This window comes from Mustela nivalis, assembly GCF_964662115.1.
Source record: "Mustela nivalis genome assembly, chromosome: 1".
Taxonomy (NCBI): domain Eukaryota; kingdom Metazoa; phylum Chordata; class Mammalia; order Carnivora; family Mustelidae; genus Mustela; species Mustela nivalis.
The window spans coordinates 16150644-16162194 of record NC_139020.1 but is presented as its reverse complement, the minus strand read 5'-3'; the positions used below and the strand labels follow the sequence as shown (position 1 = coordinate 16162194).

At 37.8% G+C, this 11551-nt stretch overlaps 1 protein-coding gene across 14 annotated transcripts in view; it reads left to right on the top strand.

Moving 5' to 3' along the window:
• The first annotated feature begins 1245 nt into the window (after positions 1–1245).
• Positions 1246–11551, top strand: part of LOC309851556 (uncharacterized protein) — a 96614-nt gene continuing 86308 nt past the window's right edge. For 8 of the 14 annotated variants that reach the window (XR_014304830.1, XR_014304832.1, XR_014304833.1 and 5 more), the window contains exon 1: positions 1285–1419. Coding sequence is in view for 2 of the 14 variants with exons in the window: in XM_082706980.1 (XP_082563106.1) it covers positions 1319–1419 (101 nt within the window). In the remaining 12 variants the exon portion in view is untranslated. Of the gene's footprint in view, positions 1420–8462; positions 8617–11551 lie in introns of all 14 variants that reach the window. The other 6 variants (XM_082706984.1, XM_082706982.1, XM_082706981.1 and 3 more) reach the window with 3 other exon arrangements.

Genomic DNA, 11551 nt, shown 5'->3' with positions numbered 1-11551 from the left:
AATATGTCATTAAATATTTTAAGGTAGAAATCAAGTGAATTTAGATGGGATTTTTTTTTTTTTATGTATTAAGCTAGTATTTTCAAAGAACCATGAGATATTTGACTTCTATCGAGCATATTCTACAATTACTTTCATAATAACCCAAATAAAGATGTGTTGAGTGCGAAGTGTAAGCTGGGCACTCTCCCACATAATCTTTTATATTTATCTCAGCCCTGCATTTACAGAAGTACCAAGAGTGGCACAGAAAAGTTTACAAGGTCTTCAAGTCTTGGAGCCAAGACTGATTTCAGAGCTCCACACTGCCGTAAACACGTCTCTCGCTAAATCTTATGGCTAATGTTGACAATAAAAAAGCAGCAATCGCAGATAAATACGTGGCATAAAAATCAGTGCGTTTAAATCCAACCCGACTCGTTTCTTCATTTATCTTATTCATGTCAACTCTAATAAAAATGCAAGAAAACTGCCCTTTCCGACTTATAAGGGGAAACCTCTGGTACATTTTGGGTGCGTGTCTCATGAGGAGGGACAGAGGAAAAGAGAGAAAGGAAAAGGAAGGAGAGAGGAAGATTCTGGAGAGCAGACAGCCTTAGCTCCGGCTTATGAGCAGAGAAAGGGGGAGCAGGCTCAGCCCCTCTGCTCCCCAACTGGTGCTTGGTGAAGCCATTAGAGCAGGAGCCCCTGGCAGCAAGCTCTCTTGGGCCTCCAGGCCACCGTAAAACAGCAGCGCCTTTTTTCCACCAGAAGAAAAGGCCAGTGTTTGTGGCACAAGCACTTTACCACATGCTCCTTTTGGTAGAGAAAGGAGGGCAGGGGAAAAAAAAAAAAAAAAAAGCCAGAGTCATAGGTTTTTCCTTACTTTCTTCTAAGGAGAATATTTCCTCCACTTTGAATAAACTTTAAGAAATTCCATGTTTGAAATGGTATATTTTAAAAACAATCAAAAACAAACTAGGTGAACCCAGAACCTATCTCAGTGGATAATAATGATAGCTGAACAGCGCTGGAAGGGTTTTTCATGAGGAATCATCGAGCAGACATTAAAAGAAACCATGATGAACAGAGGGAGTGACTGACTGGCTAGAACAAATATATGTATTAAAAAAATACAACGCTTATGATTATTTACTTGACTCTGTGCCTGTGAATTTTTCTTATGAGTTCAGCTGGGTGGATATCAGTTTATTCTAGGATTACGTGTTTTTCCTGGTATTTGATGTGCTCCTTATCGTGGCCTACAGCCAAAGTCAGATGCATTTCATAAGGTAGAGGAGGACGGTCTTCCTGAGGCCAGAACAGACTTCAGGGGACCATGCACACCATACTCCGCTCCAGCCTACCTACCTTTGGAAAAGGCCAGAACAAAAGGCTTGAATCAAGAATCATTCAGGAACAGAAATTTCAGGGGCTGTGGTAAGTAGATAAAAATTTAATCTACTCAAAACTCTGAGTGCCCTTGTTCAAAACCTAATTATGATTTAAATCTTATGGAATACAATTTGGGCTTTCTTTGGTGATTCAACAGAGTTTCAAAACCATCTTTTTTCTTTGTGAACCTGGATTGTCATTGTGCACACTATGAAACCATCTAGTCTGGGTGTTAAACAGGTAGATACATAGGTGTTTACCTCTCGGTTTTATGGCCGGTTTAAAGACTTTAAAAAAAAAAAAAAAAGATTTTATTTATTTATCAGAGGGAGAGAGGGGGAGAGAGCAAGCACAGGCAGATAGAATGGCAGGCAGAGGCAGAGGGAGAAGCAGGCTCCCTGCTGAGCAAGGAGCCCGATGTGGGACTCGATCCCAGGACACTGGGATCATGACCTGAGCCGAAGGCAGCTGCTCAACCAACTGAGCCACCCAGGAGTCCCTAAAGACTTTTTTTTTATATGTACATGCATTCTGTGTACGCAATACACATATGCACATGGACTCAAACAAATGTATGGTCACTTGTATTTGACAACCTAAATATTATATATTCAATGAGGGCTTAATATCCAAAATATATAAAGAACTTACACAACTCAACAACAACAACAAAAATTCTTTAAAAAATGGGTAGAGGGGTGCCTGGGTGGCTCAGTCGGTTAAGTGTCAGACTCTAGATTTTGACTCAGGTCATGATGTCAGGGATGTGAGATTGAGCCCCATGTCAGGCCCCACACTGGTCATGCACTCTGCTTAAGATTCTCTCTGTCCCTCTTCCCACTCACTTTATCTCTCTCAAAAAAATAAATAAATAAATAAATAATAAGCAGAGAACCTGAATAAGCATTTTGCCAAAGAAGGCATACTGACAACCAACAGACACATAAAAAGACACATAAAAAGGCAATACAGGTCAAAAGAGCAATGAGATATCCCCTTATACCTTTCAGAATGGTTAAAATAAAAAGACCAGAAATAACAAATGTTGTTGAAAACATGGAGAAAAAGGAACCCTTGTGCCCTGTTGGTAGGAATGTAAGTTGATGTAGTCATTATAGAAAACAGTTGAAAGTTCCTTGAAAAATTAAAAATAGAAATACTACATGACCCAAAAATTCCCTACTGAGTATTTGCCCAAAGAAAATGAAAGCCCTAATTCAAAAAGATATATGCACCCCTCTGTTTATTGTTGCTTTATTCACAATAGCCAAGATATGGAAGCAATCTAAGTGCCCATCAATATATGAATGTCTAATCAAAATTAGATAGATAGATAGATAGATAGATAGATAGATAGAATGGAATAGTACACAGTCATAAAAAAGTGAGAAAGTGCCATTTGTGACAATATGGATGGACCTAGAGACTATTATGCTAAAGGATAAGTTGGACAGAAAATGACAAATTCATATGATTTCATTCGTATGTGGAATCTAAAAACAAAACAAGTGAATAAACAGACAAAAAACAGAAGCATACCTGCATACATGGAGAACAAACTGATGGTTGCCGGAGAAGAGAGGGTTTGAGGGATGGACAAATGGGTGAACAGGAATGGGAGATACAGGCTTCTAGTTATAGAATGAATAAATCACAGGAATATATTGTTCAGCATAGAGCATATAGTCAATGGCTTTGCAGTAACATTGCCTAGTGAAAGATGGTAGCTACACTTGTGTTGATCATAACATAACCCACAAGATGTTGAATTGCTATGTTTTACACTCGAAACTAACATAACATTGTGTGTTCAGTGTGTTAACTCTACCTAAATTAAAAAATAAAAGACCAAATATGACAAAGTTAAAATATGGGAATTTTTCAGACATTATAAAATATTTTTTGCTTTTAGCAAGTTTACAAACATCCTTTATACTTACCAGTACAGGTTTATCCAACTATGACTGGAAACATTTCTACCAAGTCAAATGAGCAAAGAGCAATTTTCATTGCTAGCAGTCTCTTGAGAAAGCATCTCTGATCAGAACAAGGGCTCAGCACAGTACTCACAAAGCAATTTCTGCAGGTGGCCTCCTGGTAGTGGGGTAGGCACTCCAAAGCACATAAGACTCCATTCTTCTTTGGCCATTGAAGCAGGTCTGTACAACAAAATGTCAATGTTTTGTTGTCTGTACAACAAAAACGCACCCTGAGGGCTATGGAGATAGCACCATAGGCTCCTGACTCTGTCTGGACTGGTTTTTAAACACTAGTCTTACCATTAGATGGATGTGTTTGCTGTGCTTGGTTTTATGGGTTAAGAAGAAGATCCTCCTGGATCTACATTGTCAGTTTGAACTAAGAGAATGCTGATATTCAAGCATCTTTACCCTAATGGTAAATTTAATTTAATCCAATATACCCATATGTGTATTTTGTTTTGTTTTTAGAGAGAAAGTGTGCACCCAGGCAGTTGTGGGGAGGGGTATAGGGCTGGAGAGAGATAATCTTAAATTGGCTCTGCACTCAATGTAGGTCCCAACTCTGGGCTTGATCTCCCAACTCTGAGATCATGACCTGAGCCAAAAATCAAGAGTTGGATGCTCAACTGACTGAGCCACCCAGGCATTTCTTTACCTATACATTTTAAACTTTGTATAGAGTGCCTGAAATTTCACCGATTAAAGATTAATTTCCTAATTCTTGCTCCTTTTGAAAATGCAAATATAAGATTGCCAATAACCTTTCTCATTCAGGATGAATTAATTCAGTCAGAATCCTTTTCCTTCCTGCATCTGGGTTCCACTCTACTGAGGGAATGGGGATTTTCTCTTGCTTTATACTTCTGAAGAATGAAAACCTGAGAAATGGAGATCTTCCTATGAGAGAGTGTTAAGGAATTTAAGTAGACAAAAGGGCAGATTTGGTAGAGAAAGCTCTCTCATATACTCTGAAAAGACAGAGTGTATGAGAATGTGGAATTACTAAGCCAGAGAGGTAGTAAGACTTCACAGAGCGCAATGGGACTGCTTCCCCCACTTCCTTTGGAGCTTTTTGGGGGTGAGAGCATAGACTCTGAAATCAGACTGCCAGGGAGGAAAACACCAGTTCTGCAATTTACTAATTGTCAGAACTTGAACGATGTCCCCAAATGCTCTATCTCAGTTTCCTCTGTAAAATGCAGTCATCGTGAGGAACTCTGAATTATTATAGTTAAAATATCTAGAAGAGAAAGTGGCATGAAAGATGTGCTATACCAATATAACTGTCATCATTTCTCTCATCTCCATGCAATAATTCAACTGAAGTGCTGTTACTCAGAACAGTATAAAATCCCTGATTCACATGTAATATTAAGATCCTTTTAAAAGTAGAAGTAAATACCGGAAAAATTAAGATGAACCTTCGGTGGAGAAACTGACCTTATTCCACCAAGGAGGTATGTTACTGATATTTCAAACTATCTTAAAGTACAGATACCGATATCTCAAGTATGTCACTCAAAGCTAGAATTCCCAGAGGAACCAGGCAATTTGAAAATTCTTAGCCAAAATTCTCTATCAGACAAACACAGAGATTTCTTAGGGATTCAGCTCCAGTTATGGCCTCTGAGTAGAACAGCTGACAATTATTTTCCTAGCACTTTTTGAGTAGAAATGTTTTTTGCATCTATTAGGCAGGTTATACGGTTTCCACCAGTGTTTTCCACTCCCAAGGGACAGCTGTTGTGCTGCCACACCTCCTTTGTAATATGGAACTCCCAAATTCACCATTTAGCAATTACTCATTTAAACCACAGAAGGCCAAATTATAGTTCAACTCATTATCTCCTTCTTTGACCCAACGTGCAAAAAATATATATTTGTCATGAAAAACAAAGCATGCACGTGCGCACGTGCATACACACACACACACACACACACACACACACACACACACCACCTTTCCCATACCCTTGACTCCTTATTTTACCTCCATTCTGTTCTGCCAGTGAGTGGATCAGTCTCTTCTCTGACCCAGCTCTCCAAATACCAAACCTTAGAGTATTGTCTAGTACAGGACTTGGCCCAAGAGTCCCATTATATGTTTAGTGATTTACTCATTAGTGTCTATCCTTGGATAATAAAAGGGACCCATCTCATTCTCCCCTGCTTTTATTAGAGCAGCGATGCCATTCTCTCCTTTTCTAGGTGTCAGTTCACTCAGCATTGTGAATTCACTGTAACATCTAAGAAAATCTAGTACTCTAACTCAACTATCAGTGTGTACCTGCCCTTAGTGAAACATACACCCCATTGTCATCATTTCAAGTAGATTCTGTTTAAAGGGTGTAACAGACCACTGGGCTCTTAGGACCACTATGAATCCTCTGTACACTGACACATTAGATTGCAGAGGGAAGAAAATCACATGAGTTTCATCTCACGTGGCGCAAACCCAGCCAAGTTCTAGGCCACAGGAAAACAAAACTAGACCTTAATCTCGGCTTGATGGATATCTTTTTTTTTTAATGAACACCTGGAACAAATCCATCTTTGAGAGCTGTCTGATAGAACTTACCAAACAAATCAACTAAGTGAATCATGAAGAGAAAAAAATATGGCACTACTATTCAATTGTCAAAATAACTCTACAGTGTAATGCCATGTTTCAAAGCCCTGTTGTTTGTGTTTTTATGAGTTTGGTTTCTAAGCTCTTTTAAAGTACACATTCTAGGGCTTTGTAAACAGTCACATTTTCAGAAAGTGTAATCGTTTTTACTTTCTTGCTATATATCCAAACACATAAAATTATTATTTATTTCTGTGGTAAGAACACCTTAATGTTTAACCAAGGGGCTCTTAAAAGTATAACCAATGAAAAAACCTGGAGTTGTTTTAATAAATTGATTTTTACTCAACCTACTTTTTCTTGAGTCTTTGGCATGACAACATTCCTTTAGAATTACTTAGCCCAGCTGTGTGGTGGGTGAAGCAAAGGACACTGTTACCTAATAGGAAAAATCTACCGTACATACACTAAGGTGTTAGCCCTCTTAACATTCCTAATTCAGGAAAATAAAGCAAATGAAAAGAATTTGTTCAAAGGGAGAAAAGTTGACTTACACTTCTGTCTCCGAGCTGCTTTCAAAAGGCCTCCAGGGGAGGCATCAGGGTTCTAGAAATACTTTCGGATAAGGCGTCGGGGGAGCTCTGGGTTCTGATCCTGCTTGTTCAGCTTTAGCCAGGCTACTTGACCTTAACGGACCCCAGATTCCCATCTATAAAATGAGGAGTGTAATATTTGTCTTTCCCACTTTACAAAGTTATTGTGGGGATAAAATAGAAAAACAGATGTGAAGCTTCCCCAGAGAAATATATAAAATACTACAGATATTAATACTGATTCTCCTTGGCCCTTAGGTCAAAAATTCTTCAGACCACATCTTACTATCCTTAAAAGGAACAGATTTTTTTCTATGAAGGTTAGAAACCTGAAGTTAATGATTCATTCTTAGGTATTATACATTAGATGTAACTCAAGGTCTAAGATAATAGAAAAACAAAACAAAACATCAGTTATTTTTTCCTGAAATTTCAAAGGAAATGTACTTTCTCTTCTCTCTTTTTCAAGCCTACTCCTTGTTTTGAATCTTTGTACATTTGTATACCCTGGAGTGTTTTATTGCACATATGCAACCCCACACCCACCTGCACACATCTCCTATCATTCCCATATGATCTCTCGAATAACCATTCTTTCCTCCACTTTAATTTTTCTTTCACAGTTTCTCTACGCTCTACTATCCATCATAATTCTTTTTTTTTAAGATTTTATTTATTTATTTGACAGACAGAGATAACAAGTAGGCAGAGAGGCAGGCAGAGAGAAAGAGGAGGAAGCAGGCTCCCTGCAGAGCAGAGAGCCTGATGTGGGGCTCGATCCCAGGACCCTGGAATCCTGACCTTAGCCCGAAGGCAAAGGCTTTAACCCACTGAGCCACCCAGGTGTCCCCTATCCATTATAATTCTTAACCACAAACTCTTTGATACCACAGGGCTAATATATTTAGATAGTTGCTTCTGTTTTTTCCTTCACATCACAAGAAAGAAAGGGCCCCTGAAATTCGCCTCCATGAATTGCTGTATAAGTCGTGTAGATGGTCACAATTTTATATTGGAAAAAAATACACTCCAGTGGTTGAATGGGTCTGATTATCTAAACATTGTCATTTAATTTTAAATATTCCTAGTGAACATTATGTAATTTGTCTGAGACATCCTGACCTAACATTTGTACAAAGTTTCAGAAAAAAATTAAATCAAACAACAGCTAAGACAGTGATCAGGAGCCTAGTTAGCATTTAAAGGTCATCATGGAGACTCGTATGGGAAATAGTATGATCTCAGAAAGGAAAAGGGGGTCATGTACTTTTCTTTGGCTGATCTCTATGACACACACACACAAATATGTGTGTGCAATATATAATAATATAATATTTAATATATAATAATATATATTATGCACACACATATCACATGGCATATGTACATACCATTTCAGAATCTTCTTTAGCTTTTCTTGCTAGAATAGAAATGATGTCAAGACTTCAACTTACCCTAATGTATATAAAAATGTTTCTTTTTCTAAATTTAGAAATTCCATAATGGTCTTGGAATTAATATGATGTCACTGTCCTAAAAATATATTACAAATTTCCAATAACTTCCAAAGTACACACTTCAGAAAAGTGGTCTTGAAAAATTATTTATATTTTATACACACACACACTTTTTAGGTGATTTTAATAAAAAATTTTCATAAAATATATTTGAATAGTGACTACACAATTGGAATTCATACTGACATGGAAAAATGTTATGTCTACATAAGTACTTTCTCAATTTATTCTGTTTGATTCTTATGGTACATTGAAGCTTTTAATTTATATTTAAATGTTTTGCTACATAATTAATTGCTCTTATAATAAAATTTTTATTGCTCTGACTACCATACCGTCTATGAAATATGATGTTGTACAAGTTGTATAAATTCTCTGTGCTTCCTCTTTTTTTTTTTAAGATTGTATTTATCTATTTATTTGACAGACAGAGATGACGAGTAGGCAGAGAGGCAGCCAGAGACTGGGCAGGGGGAGCAGACTCCCCGCTGAGCAGAGAGCCTGACGCAGGACTTGATCCCAGGACCCTGAGATCACGACCAGAGCTGAGGGCAGAGGCCCCAACCCACTAAGCCACCCAGGTGCCCCTCTGTGCTTCCTTTTTTGTTGATTTTTTGTTACTTTGTCATAATTTGGGGCATGGGTAAGAGTACCTAACTCATACTGTAGGTATAAGACGTCATGAGATACCACATATTAGATGCTTAGAAAAATTTCAGTCACAAAATCAGTTCTCAATAAATGTTGGCTGACATTATCTCTTTTACTCTCCATCTGACCTAGTAAAATGCACATAGCAAACTTTTCATAAATAGTTCCTGAACAACTCAGTAAGTTGTCAAATCTATGACATGGCTGTTGTATAAATAAGCTACTTACTTGCATACATACATGTATAGATATGTATGTTTGTGTATGTGTGTGTGTGTGTGGGTGTGGGTGTTTGCATGTGTGTGTGTTTACAAAGTCATAGGAAAAGTTTTAGATAAGGCCACTAATAAAAACATAATGAACGAAGACAGAAAGAGACATCTGAGTCTCACAACTCAGCTAACATGCATAGTCTAACACTGTATTTTCCTAACATTTCTCATATTATTCAAAATATCCATGTTTATATATATATTTCTTCTTTTAAAGATTTTATTTATTTATTTGAAAGAGAGAGAGACAACAAGCAGGAGGAGGAGCAGAGGAGAGATAAAAAGGGAGAAGAAGGGTCCCTGCTGAGCCAGGAGATGAGGGACTCGATCCCAGAACTCTGGGATCAAGACCTGAGCTGAAGGCAGCCACTTAACTGACTGAATCTCCCCAGATGTCCCATCCTTATATATTTTTGAATACCCTCTTTTTTCTCTTTTGGGAAGGTATAGGTGAGTATGCCGGCCATTTTCTGTCAGAGTATTGAGTCCCATTCTCACCTTTTTTGTGTTCTTCTCAGTATCACAGGAGTGAGAAGCTTGCAAACTATATTTCCAAAGCTCCTTTACAAAATGGGAGTTAGCTGGACTTGGCTGGTAGAGATGCTTGTAATAAATGGGCAGTAGGAGGAAGGGCGACATGATTATGCTTCCAGCACGGGCAGGTGCCGCAGCTGGGAATGCAGGTGCCGACATCAGCCACAGTCGGAGCAGGGGCAGCAAGGGCGGTGCCACGAAAGAGCTTCAGCGGCCGTGCCATTGGCTCAGTGCCCAGGGCAGGTTGGTGCCCTCCATCCACAGATGGCAGTAACTTCCTAATCTCTGAGTGAAACTCCTTCCACCATTTGCTCCTCCAGACTTTCCAACACCTTTCTAACCAATTCACTGCACAAAATGTCTGTTTGAAAGCTCCGGGATGGTATCAGTCTAATTAGACAGTGATTTCCTAATTATACAACCATTTTAGGAAAAGAGTAGAACTTTGCTCTTAGCTGTGTTTATTTGGAAGAAAAAAGAAAGGGTTAAAAAGTTTTTGAGTATGAATGGAATTTTTAACCATAGTGGAAAACTAGTCAGTTTAAGTTTTAAAAGGAAATCATTTTTATTTTAGATAGATTTTATTTGATATTAAGATGATATTAAGATGAACATTAAATGATATTTGTTACTTTTATCAACTGAATATGGTAGAGTATGCTCGATATTTAAGTGTTTCTTTTAAGAAATATATGTATACAATATATATTTGTATGCATATATATTTGTGTACATATACATATATACATACTTCTATATGTATATATGTATGTGTGTGTGTGTGTGTGTCTATATATATATTTTTTAACTTACTTTAAATGTTAAATCCATTTATCTCCCTGGTCGTCTCTAAAAATAAGCACCCATTTCTCCCTCCTCCAAGGCCCACACCAACTTATTTTTTCCTCTTTTCTCTGTTCTCTGATTTACACACTCCTTTAATCAACATATTCAGTTCACTCCTCACCTGAAAATATACTTCACAAACCCACTTCAAGTAAAAATTCCAATGCTTTTATCTTCTCTAGTTTCTGCCAAAATGAAAAAAAAAGAGAACCCTAGGTTTCTAATCTTCTAGTACCATATCCTATTCCCAAGTATGTCTCAATCCCCTCCACAATGTTTCTGAAGCGACAGGCTGCAGACTTCCTGCATAAACCCAATACACTACCGCATCAGGATTTCTGAGCAGACTCTCATAGTCTGCATTAATAAAGCCTCAAAGTGATTTCTTGTTATGATGACTACACTTCAAGAAACTTTAAATGTGGATTCTGATCCACCCATCTGAATGACAACTGCACCCCACTCATCAAATTCTCTAGGAGATTCTTAAATTTCAACCTGTCTGATTTATAGCATTTCACCCCAGCTCCCACTCCCTCCCCCACTAGAATTTTGAACAATGCCATTTTATCTCAAAAGCTTTTGGTCATAATTGCTTAAAATTCCGCCTTTTTCTACTTATACCTGCACAAATTCTCTTAATGAAATCCTTTTATGCTACTACTTCCACTATAATCCCATATAGGTGATGCTATATTCTCTGTGTGTATGTCCAGTTGTATACATAGTTTTAAATGCAAATTTCACATTTCTAATCTCTTGCTAGATTTCCTTACTAAAGAGCAACAAGTTATTCATTCAGCCAATATTAGAGGAATATAAAACCACATATCAAGCACAGTGCTTGCTTCTGGAAAAATCAATCCAAGATTCACTCAGGCAAACATATCTATTGCCCCCTTTTCCACTAGAAAGTTACACTTCTTTTATCTCATTTGCCTTTTCAATTCGAATTTTTCTTCTCTCAACTAAACCTTTCTCAATTCATGTATCCACCGTCTCCCTAGCTAGTTTCCACTTGAAAACTAAGAATTCAATGGAGAGGGAGTACATGTGTAACAACAGTTTTCATTAAAAAGGCCCTAATTTGCAATGTTCATCATTTCCATGTTGGAATTCTTCATGCCGTGGTTAAGTAAATATTTGATGTCACTGAACAGGAAATTGGGGACAGATGTGCAATATCTGCTCTTGGGAGCCAATGCAAATGGTG